The sequence below is a fragment of the Falco cherrug genome, chromosome 6 (genome assembly GCF_023634085.1).
Source record: "Falco cherrug isolate bFalChe1 chromosome 6, bFalChe1.pri, whole genome shotgun sequence".
Lineage (NCBI taxonomy): Eukaryota > Metazoa > Chordata > Aves > Falconiformes > Falconidae > Falco > Falco cherrug.
This window is the reverse complement of record NC_073702.1, coordinates 91475921-91494001: the sequence shown is the minus strand read 5'-3', so window position 1 is coordinate 91494001 and position 18081 is coordinate 91475921. Positions and strand designations below refer to the sequence as shown.

General features: G+C 48.6%; 1 protein-coding gene and 1 non-coding gene across 2 annotated transcripts; both read right to left on the bottom strand.

Moving 5' to 3' along the window:
- Positions 1-3632: 3632 nt before the first annotated feature.
- On the bottom strand, positions 3633-3717 carry LOC114015582 (small nucleolar RNA SNORD45). The gene has a single exon (XR_003559590.1). It is a non-coding gene; the product is annotated as a small nucleolar RNA SNORD45 (small nucleolar RNA).
- A 7134-nt stretch (positions 3718-10851) lies between these two features.
- LRRC14B (leucine rich repeat containing 14B) lies at positions 10852-14662 on the bottom strand. The gene is made up of 2 exons (XM_005438180.3): positions 13758-14662; positions 10852-12250 (listed from the first exon to the last, which is right to left on the bottom strand). The coding sequence occupies exons 1-2, from the start codon at positions 14660-14662 to the stop codon at positions 11605-11607; spliced, it is 1551 nt and encodes a 516-aa protein (XP_005438237.1). The 3' UTR covers positions 10852-11604.
- Between the last annotated feature and the right edge of the window lie 3419 nt (positions 14663-18081).

Here is an 18081-nt window from a genome sequence, read left to right as displayed (position 1 = left end):
GTAATAGGTTCACAGGCAAAGTTTGTCAGTGTAAGATCATTTCAACTGTACTTGAATCTGTGATCTTCTGACAGCATGCTTGATTTTCTTTTTCTTTCTTTTCTTTGACACAATTTTAAAAATATTTCCTTCCTTAAAAGACAGGAAGGGAAGATGCTTCTCTCTCCCTTCCCCAAGAACAACTGTGAGCCTCCCCCAAAAACCATTAGTGGATGAAAATGTCAGCTCCACCATGTGGACAGCCATGTTTGAGTGGCTGCTGTCACCACCACCGCTGTCATCCGGTGGCTTTGCAGCTGCTACAGGGACACATACAGCAGCTCATGGGCTACACACCCACCTCCAGCCCCTTTGTCTCTCCCAGCCAGCGTGGGCAGAGCCATGCCCACCCTGTGTCCAGCCAGATTCAGCATTCCTGGTGCCATAGGACCACATCACCTGGCAGCCACAGTGCCCAGCTGGTGGGACCAGCACAAGAAGCACTGAGACCCTGGGGTGCATGTATGTATGCCAGGTGTATGGCACTGCTGGTGGGGGAGAAGCAAGCTAAAGAGCCAAGGCAGCTGCTGCCAGTTCCTGCACTAACAACCTGGCTTCAGTTTCTTAGAACCGAATCATTTGTAGAATAAAATCCAGACTTCCACTGCTCATCGCTCAATGAGGCTGAACTCAACATCGGTGTTGTAGACCCTTGTCCTGCAAAAGGCTCCAGACCAGCAGTTTTTCTTCCAGTAGTCATGCCGGTTCCCTTCACTGTCTGCTCCGAAGCCAAATACAGAAACCTGCACACACACCAGAGCCATCACTGCACAGGTGCTTGGTCACCCTTGAGGGTGCACAGACAGACGGTGGTATGGCAGGTGGTATGGTGGCAGCACCTGGTCGTGCTGGCCACGCTCACCTGCTGGCAAGCATGCAAGGCAAAGAGCAGGGCAGCGAAGCTGGTGGAGGGGTACCATCCGTGGTGCTGTGTCCAGTTGTCATGGATGTACTTGAGGAAAGCTGGGCTTAGGATCAGCACCTGAGTGGGAAGCAGAGGAGCCATCATCTGCTCCCTGTGCTGCAAATGTGATGGCCAGCCCCCACCACCAGCACAGCCATCAGCCTTCCTGCTTGCCAGCTCTTCCCCCATCCCACTGAAAAACAAGCCTGGTCTCTGCCCAGAGGAACCCTGCCTGCCCAGGAGGAGTGGAACCCACTGAACCCTTACCTTGTTTCTGTCAGCTTTGATGAACTGTTTCACTCGCACATATGTGCTGCAAAAGCCAGAGGATAGCAGCGAGCATGGGGCACCCCTACTGCTGGGGCCTCTCCTTCAGAGGCAGTTGGTTTGCAGAGGGTGACTATGTCTGCTAGCACTTGGCCCCATGCCAGCCCAGCCCCTTGGGCTGGCCCAGCAGGAGCCCCTGGCCGGGCTCTGGGAAGGGTCACATCAAGCCCATGGTCCCACACAGGAGACAGCCATCACCCCACCTGCAGGGGTTATGGGACTGCAGGATGCCCAAGCTCTGTGGGGACAGGGCAGTGCTTACCGTGGTGCAGAGGGATGCCAGAACCCTCATCCAGGGGCCCTTTATCCCACCAGGACCATGATGCCAGGGCCTCAGTGAGGCACCAAGGTCCCCAGAACCACCCCGCACCATCCTCAGGGTCTCTAGCGCAAGAGATGCTGTTGCCCCAAAGCTGATGTGTTGCATGGGCTCTCCAGTGGAGAAGGCACTGGCCACCCACTGCAGGTCCAGTGGCTTGAAGGGGACAAGGACAAGGTGGACACCAGGCCTGAGGTTCACTGCACTCTCGGGTACATGAAGTCATGGGTTGGTCTCGTGCCATCATCCAGCTCAAAGCCAGCAATCTTCACTCTGTTCATTCTAGGGAACAGTGGGAAGGCACACCCCAAAATGAAGCTGTGTGCCAGTCCCAAGCTGCTGGCCCCACCAGGCAGGGACACCAGGTCACTGTGGCCAGCAGCACAGAGGGAACATGGGCAACCCAGGGCTAGCATGTGCCCCAGGGTGGGGGGCTGCAGGGAGCAGGGCCAGCAGTCCCTCTCCCCCACCATCACAGGGCTTGTGTTTGTGGATTGGAAAGGGGACAACAGGGGCATGTCAGGGTCCTGGGGAGACAGGGAGGGGCAAAGCCCTTTTGGGGTACCCACCTCAGCACCCAGTCATGCCCATCGATCTGCAGCCCGTGGCCAGACCCCTTCAACCACCCCGAGTTCCCCACCACTGCACAAGTCCTGCAGCAAGATGGGTCCCACAGGCCACTGCTCGGGACCCAGAAGACAGTGAAGGGCTGCTGAATTATGGCCTGGAGCTGGACGCTATTCGGGTGACCCTGCAGGGTCTGGAGGAGCAAGGCTATCAACAGGCAGCATTAGTGCCCCACCCCCAGTACCCCCAGAAGGGGACAGAACCCCACTCGAACCAGCAGAGCCCTGGGAAAGGCACAGAAAACCCCAATGAGATAACAGGAAAAGGGTGCGGGACAGCCCAGAGAGGTGGGAGCAGTGGTGAGCTGGGGTCCCTGCATCCCCTTCATCCCCCATTGCCTCCATCTGACTTGACCTCGGCCTTGCCCACCACAAACAGATTTGGTGACACTGGCAAGAGCCCTGAGCTGCCACCCGTGCCCCACTCACCAGCCACCACTGAACCATGTCAGAGGAGAGCTCATGGGCTGTGCCCTTCAGCAGATGCCCCATGGCCATGTCATAGTGGGCGTTGAACCGTGCAGAGCCATTGACAGCAGCAGTGCAGCAGGCAGCAGGGGTGTCGAGGAGTGGCAGAGCCCCAGATAACGGGCTGAGGCCACCCACGGGGGCTTGGAAACATTGCCACAGACAAGGCAGGCACAGGATGAGCACCACCTGCATGCACCTCTGGCACAGCATTGCTCATGCCACCTGCAGTGAGATGTCACAGGGAGTGGCAGTGGCACCGCAGAAGCCCTTCCCACCCATGCTCCCACCTCCTGGGACACCCCTTGGCTGCTCACCAACCCTGGACCTGACATAGCCTGGTACATGTTTCCTTTGCAAACCATTCAATGCCTTTATTGCTGTGCCCTGCTTCTGACACTGTTGCAGTTACTTAGGTCCGGGCAGGGCTGGCTGCAGCATGTGCTGTGGGAGGAGCTGCTCTCTGCCTGCAACACTTCTAGGGTCTGCAAACTGACCCGCGAACAAGTGCCAAAGCATCCTCACCCTGGCCCCGAGCCAAACTCCAGCTCCCCTCCAGAGTGGCAGCTGCCTGCACGTGAAGCAGCCCCTCTGCCTCCCCCTGCCACTGGATCTAGATAGAGTACAAGAACAATAAGTTGTCATAGACAAAGTTGTCATTTGGATAGAGGTGCACGGCATCCCTTTTTTGCAAGTCATATAGTAGGTATTCAGTGTCTCTCACACATTCTTTTTCTGCATGACTAGCTGGAAAGATCATCACATACTGAACCAAAGTAGAATGTCCTGGAAAATTTAAGTCTTTAAGATCATTAGAAGAATTTGCCCATGGTGATATACGAGTAAGTATTAAATTAGGCTCTGGAACTATCAGGTGAGGTAACATGATGATTCACCGCACTGAGATCCTGAGCAAATCTGTACTCTGCTGAAGGGAACTGGAGTTCCCTGGGTCTCAGAGTAATTCTAGAGCTAAAGCAGTGACAGACATCAACTCTAGATCAGACGATACATGCCAACACTCACCACTGACCCAGGATGGCAACCTCCTTCTGTCCTACCCAAAGGTTTCAAACCCAACACACTGTCTTCCTACGGCAGGAAGCTACCTTATTTATAATTCGTAACAGCATTAACGCATTCCTTGAGATGGAACTACAGATACATTATGCAGGCAACCAGGCCACCATTTGGAAGCAGCACTGAAGCCTTCTGGTGAGAAATTTATTCTACAACGGAGAGCGCCATAGTGAATAAATAAGACTGAGACGGGGTCCTTTTCCTCAAGGGAAAAGCACGCAGCAGATCAATGATTGTTGAACCAGGCAGAATTCTCAGAAAAAAGCAACCCCTAACTCTTAACAAGAAAAAGAAGGTCATTCCTCTTAATAAAAGCACAGCTGTGCTGAAACAAGTCAACACAATGTACTCACCTGTCCTCCTCCCAAATGAAGGTGTACAGGCAACATGTTTCTCTGGAAATGACGTGCTCAGGGCATCAGGTTTTCTTATCCCATCCTTTCACGGTGTCACCTTTAAAAATCAAGAACAGGTCAGTTGTGGTGTTGGCTTGGGAGATTCCCATGCCTGGGGGAAGTCAGTAATTCCACAATAGTAAGCCTGTTTGGACACAGACCAGTCTGAGGTGCCCCCTGCCTCCAGACATCTCCCTGGACCCTGAGCAGCACGTACACGTGCATGGAGGAAAAGAATGCCAGGGAACAGGCCAGAGAAATGGGGGGGGGGGGGGAGAAAATAAAAAAAGAAGAAGTAAAAAAAAAGAGACAGATACAGATCAGGACAGAGATGTAAAGGAAAAACCTGTCCTGGGCTGCAGGACAGAGATGGAGGATGAAGAAAAGGGAAGAAGGAGAGGGAGTAGGACAGAATCAGAGAGAGTAAAATAGAAGGGAGCAGCAGAACGAGTGATAAAGGCAGAAGAGAAGAGGGAGCAGGACAGAAGAATAGAATGCAGAGCTATAGGGAATCAAAACACGATGGGTTTGTATGGCAAGGTTTGGGAAGGAGGAGGAAAAGGAGGAGAAAGAAGAAGCAGCAAGAAGAAACAACGTGTGATCAACTGACCGCAGCTGCCGTTCCCCATCCCCCTGCGGGGAGGAGACAGGGAAATCGGCAGTAAAGTTAAGCCCCGTAGAAATGGGGGCTGGAGGGAAGGTGTTCTGAAGATTTGCTTTTCCGGCACGTTCTCCTGCTCTGACTTGACTGCTAATCAATCGCGCTGATTTCCCCAGGTTCAGTCTGTTTCGCCCACGGAGGTAATGGCGGAGTGACCTCCCCATCCTTGTGCCCACTCGTGAGCTTTTTGTTATATTCTGGCCCCCCTGTCCAGCGGAGGAGGGGGAGCGGTAAGAGCAGCTTCGGTCCAGCCCGGGTCACCCCCACACAAAATCACAGCGGCACAGGGAAGGGGAGGGGGGGCAGAGGAGGGGCAGGGGGCGCCTGGGGCACACAAGAGGGGAGACAGGGTCCCACGGACCAGGACTCACCACAGCTCTCGCTTTGGTACGGCTGCGAAAATGTGCCAGTTCAGACGCGCCTTTCCCCCTCTCCCCTCCCTCCCTCCCTCCCGCAGAACGCCGGCCGCTCGGCTCCCCCACCCCCGGTAACCCCCGGGTGTCTCACAGCTCTTCCCCGCAAGACGCGGCCTCCCGGACACGGCGCGTCGCTCCCTCGCGCACCGGGGGCCGCCCCAGGCTGTGGGTGACACACGGACCCCGCGGGTGACACACGGACCCCGCTGTGCACGCTGGCACCCGGCTGCTGCGGGGCTGGTCCCCCCCCACCGCAGGGCCAGGCCCTCTGTGCCCGCAGCAGGAGGCAGCTGCCGCCCGCCTGCCCTCGGGTTCCTTCTCCTTCGCCTCGCCCCGGCCGGCCCGGCTCCTGCCCACACCGGGCCGTGCCCCCGCTGCCCTCCCGCACCCGCGCCGCGGGGGGCGAGGCCGGGCAGGGACAAACCCCGCCAGCCCGAGGCGGCGCGGCCCCCGGCAGAGGGACAGAAGCGCAGGGGGCCGTGACCGGCGCCGCTCGGCCCCGCCCGGAGCCGCTCCTGCCGCAGGCCCTTCCCGAGCGGCAGCGGGGGGCCGGCTGGCCGCCGCCACGGCAGCGCCGGGGGCACCTGGGGCTGGGGCCCGGCTGCGGGGGAGATGCTGCAGCGGGGGCAGCGGCGCGGGGCGAGCGGGGCCGCGGCAGGCTCGGGGGTCTGGCGAGCTGGGGAGGCGCCGGCGCCCGGGGGGCGGCCTCCTGCTTCCCCGCCTCCCCCCCTCAGCCCCCGGACCCTCCGGGGCTCCCGCACCCGGCTCGCGGGCGGCTGAAGCTTCCCGTGCCGCCCCCCGAGGCGGCCGGCGGGCAGGAGACACCCCCACGCCCCCCGCAGGGTCCGCTCGCCTCCCCCGCGCTCCTGGCACCGCCCCGGCGCGCCGCCATGCTGCTCCTGCAGCGCTTATGCCGCGCCGCAGGGGCCAGCGCTGGCCGCGAACGTCGGGCTGCAGTTCTGCACGCCGAGCGCCCGTCTGCGGCTCCGTACCGAGAGGCAGCAGCGGGCGCCGCGGCACCACCCCGCAGGCAGCGCGGGATCGCGGTGCCGTTAACGGCGACCGGCAGCGCCGAGGGGAGGTGCCACCGCGCATGCTCGGCGCCAGGGCTGCAGCACCGATTTTTGGCCGCCGGGTCACAGCAGCAGCGCTCCCCCAACCGGGTGGCTGCAGTACCCAATTTTTTGTCGCCAGGTGGCAGCAGCGCCCCACCAGCCCTGTGCTGAGCACCGGCCGGGCGAGCACTGGGCCGGGTCTCAGCCCAGTTTACACCACCGGGCCCCGGGAGTGCTCGCTGCGGCTGCGGGGTGCCCTTCCCCCTGCCCTTTGCCCACTCGCAGCCCGGGCATTCACACTTATTGCCTCCGTATGCAAAAGCATCTACGTGCCTCAAGCATTTCAGTCCTTTGCGTCTGACGGCTTTAACAGTCGGGTGGTTCTTTGTGTCCATGCCCCCACCCCATTACCAAGGGAGAAGCCGCAGCACAAGGAACCGGTGGCACAAGTAGGGGGTGCGGTGTCTCCTACGGTTAAGTCCCAGCGATTGCTGTTGTTCCAGGAGAAATTCACACACACGTGGGTACCACTGGGCTTGCTTTAGTCACAGCTCAGAGCCGGGCTGCCACCCCAGTGAGTGGCAGAGAACCAAGCGATACAGCACAGCTTATATACACTTATCAAACCATTAGTCAACATCTGAAGTTTGTAGCAGTTTCCTTTGGTCCTGTCAGTTCTGCAAATCCATCGCCTGACTGTCCCAGGTGATTCATCTCCTCGGCTCCAGGCTCTGCCTTGGCTCCAGGCTCCTCCTCTGATCGTGATCTTCTTTCTGCCAACTTTAACTCACACGCTCCTTCAATTCCTATTCTCATATACTAATTTTTCTAAAACCACCTGTGTTTCTAAGAGCACCTGTGTGCACAAATTGACCATCTGTTGTTTCTCTGTTCTCCCACTGACTAACTGGCCTGGGTTTTAAACCAGCCTTGAAATAGGGCTACGCTAGGGACGAGGCCTGGTTCTGCCACTTAGCTGCTTCGGCACTTTAAATTTCTTAGTTAAGAATACATTTTCTTTAACAACATGAGCAATACTCTTACATGACAATGTGTGTTTGCCAATATTGGCAGAGGCTAAAACTCCTAACACTTTCCTTCTTACCTATAATATGAGCAGTTATTTCAATTAAGGAAGAATAATGACCCTGAAAGATAGTCTTAACATTATTATTAAAGATCAGTTTAGAAAAACTCAGCTTTAATATTTTTTCTTGCTAATTTTCCTTCTAATAATCATTTCATAGAATCACTGAATGGTTTGGGTTGGAAGTGACCCCAAAGACCCCCCAGTTCCAGCCCCCTGCCACGGGCAGGGTCACCTCCCCCAGCCCAGGCTGCTCCCAGCCCCGTCCAGCCTGGCCTTGGCCACTGCCAGGGATGGGGCACCCTCAGCTGCCATGGGCAACGTATTCCAAGTCTCACTAGCCTCACTGTAAAGATTTTCTTCCTAATACCTAACATAAATCTCCCCTCTTTCAGTTTAAAGCCGTTACCCCCTTGTCCTATCGCTAAAGGCTCGTGTAAAAAGCCCCTCTCCAGCTTTCCTGTGGGCCCCCATTTAGGCACTGGAAGGTGCCCAGGGCCTTCTCTGCTCCAGGCTGAACAGCCCCAGCTCTCAGCCTGTCCCCACAGGAGAGGTGTTCCAGCCTCTGATCATCTTCGGGCCCCTCCTGTGGACTCACTCCAACAGCTCCAGGTCCTTATGTTGGGGGCCTTGAGTGGAGTAGAGGGGGAGAATCACCTCAGCCTGTTGGCCAGGCTTCTTTGATTGCAGCCCAGGATTCAGTTGGCTGGCTGAGCTGCCAGTGCACATTGCTGGGTCCTGTTGAGCTTCTCGTCCACCAACACCCCCAAGTTCCTCCTGCTCAGGGCTGCTCCCAATCCGTTCTCTGCCCAGCCTGTGTTTGTGCTTGCAATTGCCCCGACCCACGTGCAGGACCTGGTACTTGGCCTTGGTGAACATCATGAGGTTTGCACGGTCCCACCTCTCAAGCCTGTCAAGGTCCCACTGGGGACTCCTACTACTGGTAGCAGAGATCTTCCGTTCTGTTCAATTAAGTTTGCAGGGTCTTGGAAAATACCTAAACCAAACTTCAGCACCTTTGTGAGAATGCTCACACCTACCAGCAGATAGCTGGTAATAAGCCATATTAAAGTACATTCTCATCTGATTTTGCTTTGGTTTAGGAGAACTTAGGCTGGACTTAGAGTTGACTTAGGGACCTTAGGCTCGACTTGGGGACCTTTGACTCAACTTAAGCTCAACTTAGGGACCTTTAGCTCTACTTAGGCTTGACTTAGAGACCTTAGGCTCGACTCAGAGTCAACTTAGAGACCCTAGGCTTGACTTAGAGACCCTAGACTCAACTTAGAGACCTTAATTTCAGCTTAAGCATAATTTACAGGCTGTAGCACAAGTCTGATGGGGAGCGGCTGAAGGGAGCTGGGGGTGTTCAGCATGGAGAGGAGGAGGTTTGGGGGGGGCCTTATTGCTCCCTACAACTGCCTGAAAGGACGCTGTAGGCAGCAGGGTTTGGTTTCTTCTGCCAGATAACATGCGACAGGGCAAAGGAAAATGGCCTCAAGCTGCACCAGGAAAGGTTTAGACTGGACGTTAGGAAAAGATTCTTCACAGGAAGGATGGTCAAGCATCGGAACAGGCTGCCCAGGGAGGTGGTGGAATCACCGGCCCTGGAGGTGTTTAAAAAATGCATAGATGCAGTGGTTGAGGATATGGTTTAGTGGTGGGCTTGGCGGTGCTGGGTTAACGGTGGGACTTGATGATTTCAAAGGTCTTTTCCAACCTAAATGACTCTATGATTCCCCCTGGCCCAGAGAAATGTAAATAGACAGCATAAATACGCAAGACCAAAAATGGAAGACAAGCAGGCATTTGTGGGAAGCAGAAGAAGGAGGAAATAAAATACAGGGGTGGACCGGGACTGGCTTTAGGTAAGGAAAAAGCAGAGAGATAGCTGCATAGGCAGCAGTCTTCATAAGGCATCTAAATATCCTGAAATAAGAGCTTATCTATGAACAAGTTGTCTGCATGTACTGAAACAGGCAGGGACCGGCTGTTGTAGCACAACATGCTTCCAAAAATGGCCAGCCTTCACTTCCAGGTACAACCTGTTGGCTGGTTCTGCTGCCAGGGTAGAGGAATCACTACACATAGGTTTGCAGCTACTATACACATAATGTCCTGTCCCAGCAACAGGAGGTGCCACTACTCATACCAAAGGAGTAGATCCTTGGCCTAAAAAATTCAAACCACTTACATCTAGCTAAGAAGTCATGGGTCAAGTCTAGGATGGAAAGAACAGCAATGTCAGAGAGACAAAAGATAAAGGGTAGAGGTGAGGAAGGGAACATGTAGAACTCTGTCCAAATATAAGCAAGACCATACGGAATGCAATTCTAGCAGTTTTCTAAATCACAGCTGCTTGGCTTGGCAACTTAATTACTTCTATTTTTTATTTTTTTTTAGTGCTCTGTAAACATAAACAGGTCACATCCATTCACTTTCAATTTTACCATCATATGTTTAATCAAGAAAACATACTAGAAGGAAGAACATAAGAACTTAAGACATCAAAAAATCATTTAAATGCATGCTGTGGAACCTGTAAGCTCTGCTTAGTACTCAGCCCATTGATATTTATTTGTTTTTTGTAAACTAGGTTAGTAGCTGCTTGCATATTCATATGATGGATTCAGCATTATTTCAAGTAAATTGCCTTTGTTACCTTAATACTGTATCTTTAATACTACAATGATACCTCAGCTCCTGCTACAACATTGACTTTCAGTGCTGTTTAATCAAGTTTCCATGAACTGTTGAAGTATATTTAAGGCAGAGTGCTGAGCATTAACCTGAGCATCTTTTCTTTTTTTTTTTTCCCTCCAGATAACCTAGAAGCTAACCAAGTCTCTAGTTCTACATTAAAGCAGTTTGGGCTCTGGTAGAGTTGACAGAGGCTATTAGGAGAGGTCTCAGATCGGCTGACAATGGGTAAGATTCATTAATATTGTTCTCTTTGGTCTGTTCACAATATTACAGGTGAGAAGCTGAGTAGGCTACGACACTTACCTACTGCCCAGGGATTGCTCCCACATTATAGTAGTCTCCCCAAATTTGTTTTGTGGCCCTACTGCTGCATCCTGACACGCGGCTGGCCCCTTTACTCATGTTCCAACACAGTGTGTGGCTTAGTCTGGGATTCTGTTTACTCCATCACACACATTTCTTGCACTGGAGCTTGCCAAATAAACGCTTCCAGACACTGGTTCTAATTCTGTGGCAGAATAATACACAGTCTGTGCAAAAGGAGGCAGTATTTTATGTAGATGAACTTCTAGTTGCTCAGCAGCCGGCTTTGTCCCTTTTCCACATCTTTGAAGTTGGCATTGGATTCATTTTTCTATGCGTGTTTTCAACACTAGTCTTTTTTTCATCATTACCACTGTCCCAGACTTTCTCAAAGCAGCTGAAAGCAGCAGGGTACAACAAAGGGAACAGCTTGAGGCACTTTGCTACTGACAGTGCAAGCATGGCTGTGCAGCTCTGTCCTGGTACACCTTTGTAAAATACGCTTGGCAAGAGCTTCAGCAGAGTCCTCATAGGCTGCTTGGTATTGCTGGGGGAAGTGGAGAGAAATCCCCTGCCAGTCAACAATTTGATTTTCTGCCTTCTCGGTATGGAACTTTACTCCTCACCAGCACAATGTATTAAAAAGACTCCTTAATTCCCCATGCAAAAGGATGTTTATCGTTCTTGCTTCTGCAGAGGAAAGATAGGCACAGGGACACGTAAACATCCCCACTATTGGGAATGTACTGGATAAAACACAGTCCGGTGAATTCAGAAGGCCAAAGGCAAAAACAAAAATTGTTTTAGGGAGTCATAAATGAGGATAAGCATGCAATCTGTGGGACATCTTGCTGGACTTGGGAAAGGACTTTCCTGTCTTTTCTGTAGGGCTGCAAGCCTCACTGCCAAATCCAGAGGAAACCGTGTAAGAAATCGGCGAGGCTTAGACACCTATTGTCTTACTGAGAAACAAACTCCTTTTGTGTAAAATAATAAGCTGTTAAGTGTCCTCCCCTCTTTTGAGAGCAAGCAGCGCTTATGCAAAGTGTATGCAATAGATACAGCATAGTTAAAATACCTCAGATGATCAGAGGCTAAACAGAAGTAAATTCAGCTGAGAAATTAAAGAAAACTCGACTGATCAATGAAGGCACAGTTCTAGAAAAGACTAAATTAACTCCCGATTTGACAGAACATTCTTATCACCATTGTGTCACACCTTTAACTCATTTTGTTAAGAGAAGTAGTGAACTTTTCTAAAGTCTCTTTGAAGGACTTGATCAAGTAGGCTCCCAGTTCATTGTTCGTCTCCTGAACAGCTGCGTCATAACTGCCAAAGAGCGGAGTTGAAGCCTTCATATCCTCCCTGTTTGCTTGGAGTAAAATAAGGTTAAGCTCCTCTGCTACACTTTCATATTTTTGGTGGTCAAATCTGCAGAGACTGGCATCATCAATCGGGTAGGTGATGCCAGCAGGGTAGCAGTCCCTTGGAACTGGGAACTCCACATTCTTCAGCATTGGCAGCTCACAGAGAAATGTGAAAAGACGTTTAAGTGCTTGGGATGACAGTGGGTTTCCAAGAAACTTAAACTCCTGTAGTCTCTGGCAAGGGCTTAAACCTAATATCAACATGTAGACGTGAGTGTCTTGGATGTTACAATCCTCCAAGGTAAGACTCCTGAGCACTGAAGAGGAACGGCTGAGAAGCTTAAAGAATATCGATGGGTAAAGGTCAGGTATATTATGACCACTCAGGTCCAGGGCTTCTAAGTGATTAGCATGGAAGCTGTTGGCTAAATAGGCCATATCAGCATGGTTCAATGAGCAGTTAGAAACATCCAGCATCTTCAGTGGAGTTTTTAGTGGGCTGCAGAATAAAAGAGAGAAAAACTTTTAAGGCATAAAACATTGAAAAGCTACAGTTACAAGATTTCATGCAACTATCCACATTATGAATACAACCATCTGCCACATTCATTATTCTTTCTAAACTCTTTTGAGAAACAGAAGCATGTGCCAACAATGATGAGTATATTTCCCTCCTGAAATCAGTTCCATGAATTAGCTCCTACTTTACATGACTCCAGCTGTGTTGTTTTAAGGGGGATTAACTTGGTAACATTCTCTGTGTCTATTCTGTAACCAGTTGTATGTTGACAGGAGTCTGTTACTTGCTGGATTAATAGCAGATCGTAACTACCATAAAAGCATTGGTGGTTGCTGCTTGTAGAAACCTCTTATAATTCCAGAGATTTAGATAATTTCTAAGGAAGGATTAATTCCAATATGAAAGCCGATCAGTATTCTAACAAGACATCTGCTTTTGTTTCTAGTTTTGTTTTTAAATGCTCAAGAGGTTACGCTGTATTGTTCTGGAGTTGCAAAGAGACCTTCTGATGAAGCAGAAGGTTGTAAGAAGTGTACCTGAAATTATGTGCAAATATTCTAGCTGAATATAAAATAGTTCTGACAGATGAAAATGAAGAGAACCCTTTCACACATACTAAATCTTAGTGAGACTTCTGCCACAGACCTCAGCTGGATCAAGGTTAGAAATTTGTAATTTATTTCCATCAATATAAGCAGTGTGCCATTCACAACTTTTAAATTAAACGTCTTTTTTGTACAGGAGGAATTTTAGATCAGGGTTATTTGTCTGGATGAAAGTTTTGTCTGCCTTGGGTTTTTTTAGATGCTCTGAAAAGCCCACAGTTAACTTATTTCCTGCTCAAATATGAACACTGTTCACTGGCAACTTGTTATCTTTTAAAGAATTGCCAATTTTCCCCAGGAATTAATCATGAATATTCATACATTAGTTTAATTTGCATCAGAAAAGCATCAGATCTCTCTTCCCTTGACGTCAACAGAGACAACAAACATAAAAGATTTGAAACCGAAGTCTCAAATCAGTCTGCTATCCCCCCTGCCTACCTAAAAATACAGTATCTGTGGAATCAGTATATTTACTGCTTGTTTTTTTAGAAGACAAGAATTCACTAGAGACCCTGAAAAAATACTTGTCATATGGCTAAGTTCTTGCACCAAAGGCCAGCCCAAGCTGATTGAGGTCTAAGCTCAAGAATGTGCCAAATCAAAAATGTTTGGGTGTACCCCTCTCTTACGTGGTAGTGAAAACTATATTCTCCTCATACTCATCAGATGGGCTCTGGAAGAGCCAGGTCTTCTATGTGTGTTAGGTATATGTTGGCTTCCCATTCTCCCCAAGAAATACTGTTTCCTAGCTTCCTGCTGTCCCTTCTCACACACCCCCTGAGATATACTCACTTCCCCTTATTCTCAGATTCTCAGCTTGCTGGTGGCACAAAGGGCTGTTCTTTACGGTTTGACTGGAAGCAGGATGACCAAATTACCTGAGCAGTTTCTGTATTCTTCCTGTGAGTATAGAAAATGGCATGCTCAGCTCCGTCAGCTGCGTCATTTCACCCATCTTTTCTCCAATGTTAGTAAGCATCCGTTCATCTGTAGCTGTGAACCTCTGCACATTAAATGTTCGTGCTGGCAAGGTCAAGGACATCAATAGAGGGAAGTGCATGCTGTTGAAGAGTATTTCCAAGTGTTCCATTTCCAAGCGAACATTGTGAACTATTTCCAGTTTGCGCAACAAAGAAGGATCAGTGAGCTTTATGATATAGAAGAATTTCTGCAAAGCCAGGTTGTCAGATCTTAATGCCACACAGCAGATCTTCAGTGGACAATAGCACTTCTTCAACAGGGCCTGCACTACCAGCTCATAGTTCCGCTCTGTAACAAACAAGTCAATTAGCACATCAATACTGATTTCAAAGGTACCTGGATTGCACTCTGTGTGTTGCAGGTGAAGCAGCAGTTCTAAACAAAGCTTAGAGAGCAGCTGTGTCCTGGCCCACCTGCCCATTGTCTTCTTACACTCACAAAACTGAACTTCAACATCTTTTATACCCGTCAGGTCAACCACTTTCAACCTTTTCACGTAGGGAGAAGGATGATTCAGCACATAGTCTCTCAGCCCGGTCAGACAGCTTTCCAAGCATACTAAGCATGTTCTATGGCTCAGGTCTTCCTTGTAGTCCACAGTAGTTCCCAAAAGTTTTCCCATGTTGAAGTCAACAAGTGGCCAGTTCTCTACCAAGTCATGAATCACATCACCTTGCTCCAGTAAATAACTGGCTTTAAAAAGAAGAGGAAAAAGATTATGGGCAACACTGCTGAGACTCCTTCTGGCAAACTCTGCTTTTGACACGAATGCTTCAGCACTAATGAATCGGAGAGACTTCATTGTTGCTCTGCGCTCCTTGCTGTCACGAGGAGTGACTTTTGCATTTAACTAAAGCTCCTAGTTGCTTATTACCTTCTATTTTTATTTGCAGCTGCTGTTTGCTGCTAACAGAAGCCTTGCTGGGAAGGCAGAATGAACATGCTGATCCTCTGCTTTCTATTTTGGAGCTATACTGTGATTCTGCAGTAATTAACTGTGAGATCTTTGGTCAGAGAGGATTTATTCATTTAAACCCTCATATTTATAACAAAGCTAACTCAGCTAAGTACAGACCACTGCCCAGCAGGAACAGTAAGATCAGGGCAGCACACATACATGACAATATTTCTGTAACTTTCCTATGCCATACAAAAAGGCACTCAGGCTTCCAACTTAAACATATAACACGATCTGTATTCCACTTTCTTGTACGAAAAATGATACACTGGGGGTTCCCATGCTGAATTCAGTGGGGAAGGTTTCTCAGTTAGCATCAAGATTCTTCAAACAATTATAGCCATAAGGAAAGACTGAGGTGATACAGTCATTGAGCTACACAATGTCCCTCCCTCTATTTTCCCCTTCCAATCAGCAAGGAGTAGTTAAATACTGTGGCTCCAGTGGAAAAGACACAAGGCTCTAGAAGAGCTCAGAGCCTTAGTGATGGAGACACTTGCCTGTGATAGGAAACTGAGGGTTAAGTACAAGACAAGCTGAACGAGACAGAGCACAGACTTGGAACTTTCTCATAACTTCCCAGACAAGCATCCCATTGCTGTTGCTTTGAGCAACAGATGATCTTTCCTGTTAAAAAAATCATGGTTTAAGCTGGCCGGTCAGTAAAGTGAATAAAAGTCATTACCGATGACTGGGATGAAGAAGGATCAAGTAAAGCAGTCTCTGGGTATGGGCTGTGTAGAAGAATGCTTCAGTAGAGTATGTTGTCCTTGGCTCCATGTTGGCTAGCATGTTAGCCTTGGTCTAATCCAAAAAGAAGAGCCCCTTTCTGCCACATATATGAAACAGATCTATATATGTTCCTAATAAAAAACAAATACCAGCTGGGAAAAGTAGTGTTATTCTACCTGCATATTTGGGTCATAAAGAGAATCTGGGTTTATACCGTGCCTTCCTGTTTCCTTCTGTCTCGTTATAAAATACTATTATTTTTAGTAACAGTAATATTTCCTTCTACTTTGCATACTTCCTTGACTGAATTTGCAGACTTCAGCCAATCATACTCGTGTACATGCATATATGCGTGTAGGCAGTGCGTGCAGTGCAGTCAGCTATTCTGAAATTCCAAAACTGATTTTGCCGGGATCGTATTTCTCTCTGTCTAGATGAACACATACACAGAAGTGCTGGTAATGCACAGCTGTATCCAACTGTAGCTAGATGTCAGATATTAGCTTTGATTGTAAGTTCATGTACTTGCAGGATCCAGAAGTCATGTAATATCCTTAAATCATACAGTTTATTTATCCTCACAGAATCTTGCAAATGTCAGGGGATCAAACACTATGGGGATCTTGCTGCCACTGCTCCCTTGAGACAACAGGGATTTTTATCATAAGTTAAATAGGCCTGCACCTTACTTTAGACTTCATGCATAAGGGAATTAAGCTTGAAGAGCTAATTGCTCTGACTCACTAGTACTCATTTAGGAGCATGCAACCTTTACCTCCAGTTTGCATCAGCTCTGCAATACATTGTTGAAATCACTGGTATTTTTGTCTAATGTTGAACCTGCAGTGTCTGTTGTGCCTGATTAACTGAGAATCTCTTCAGTTTTGATATTCAGTCTCTGCCTCTTTTGGGTGCCTATCCCATTGGATCATATTCCATTTTGCTCTTTTCCCTAACTGTTCGAGATAGTCTTTATTTGCATACAAATGTTATTTGAATGTCACAAATAGCTCTACAGGCAGAAACGCCCTGTCTCAAGCTCCAGTTTGTAGGAGCTGGTGTGACAGTGAACACGGTGGTGAAGTCTTGCTGGTGACAGACTGTAACAGGTGCTCAGAAGGGACTGTTTGCTTGATTTTCAGGGCTTTTAACAGAACTGATGGTTTGGGTGTTCATGCTCTCCTGTGCATTCACATCTTTTGCATCTGGACACTCTTTCATAAGGTCTTCAGATCTGAGAAGTTGGTCTGAAAGAACAGAGTGCATTGCTATCAAACAGTTTTGTTTCAGCCAGAAGAGATGCTACCTCAAAAGCTCTGCTGGATTACAGTCAATGTGATTTATTCCTGTAATGTGATCTCAGCTGTTTGAACCAGATTCATGAGGTCAGGCTCTGTTGTCCTCACACTGGGCTTAGATTTCTGTCGTGAGAAATCTTACTGACAAATGTGTATCACCCTTCCCAGAAAAAAGCAGCACAGCATGGTAGAACAGTGCCAACAAAATAACTTAAAGGTAAACGTTGGCATTCATGTAACGTATTATACCATGAGTTAAGGTGGGATAGAATCTATTTTGTTACTCAAGCAAGTCGCTCGGCAAAAACGTAAGGCAGAAATTTCAATTAGTGACTTGCTTTAAGTAAACTCAGATAGAAAAAAAAAATAATTTGACAACTTTATTCATTGGACTTTTTTGTTTGTTGAAATCTAGTTTCTCCAGAAACGATTCTAAAAGATGGATTTTTAAACGCGTCAACCACAGAAGTGTAAAACAACACTGTATGGTGTAAGAAGCTAAAAGACGAAGCCTACCGTACTGACACCCAGTTATGTCACCGTTGTGACACAAAGCAAAACATGGCAGTTTTGCAACACAAAAGAAATCAAAATGCTGCAGTAAGCAACTGATAGTTTAATTTAGTTACTCATCCCATGGAAAGCAGTTTGACATTCGCAGGATCTGGACCTTAAAGAGACCTCAGCATTAGTTCAATATCGCCATTTTTCTAAGATGACAAAGATAGACAAAATAAAAATTGACTGGCTTTTTGCCAGTAATAGTACTTACAGGCGTACAGCTGCACTGATGTTGGTGAATCTTCTTGCATCTACCTTTGCCCTTCAGCTCCTTTGATTTATGTTGCGTGTTGTACCCTTGCAAAGGCAACAAGGTACAGAAAATTCTCAGTTAAATAAGATGGTATCTGCGATATTCCATTCTTGAACTGGCAGCATTTAGAAAACATTTTTCAGTGGGATCTGGCTAAAAAAAAAATAATGGTTAAATTTAAAAATAAGTCTTACCTATCTTCAAAGTAACTGGGAGGAATCTAAAAAATATTTTTCAGCGTTCAGTTTATGGTCACCTTCACTGTACATGGGTACTGTAACACAGGTCACCAAGAGCTGTAGAGTTATTGCTTTGGTTTCAACCAGCATGCACAAAATTTACTTTGCATCTGCTTTATCGACAGCTCAGAAAACGAGTTGCCAAGTATCAGATAAGGTAGTGCCGACCTCTAGTGGTGA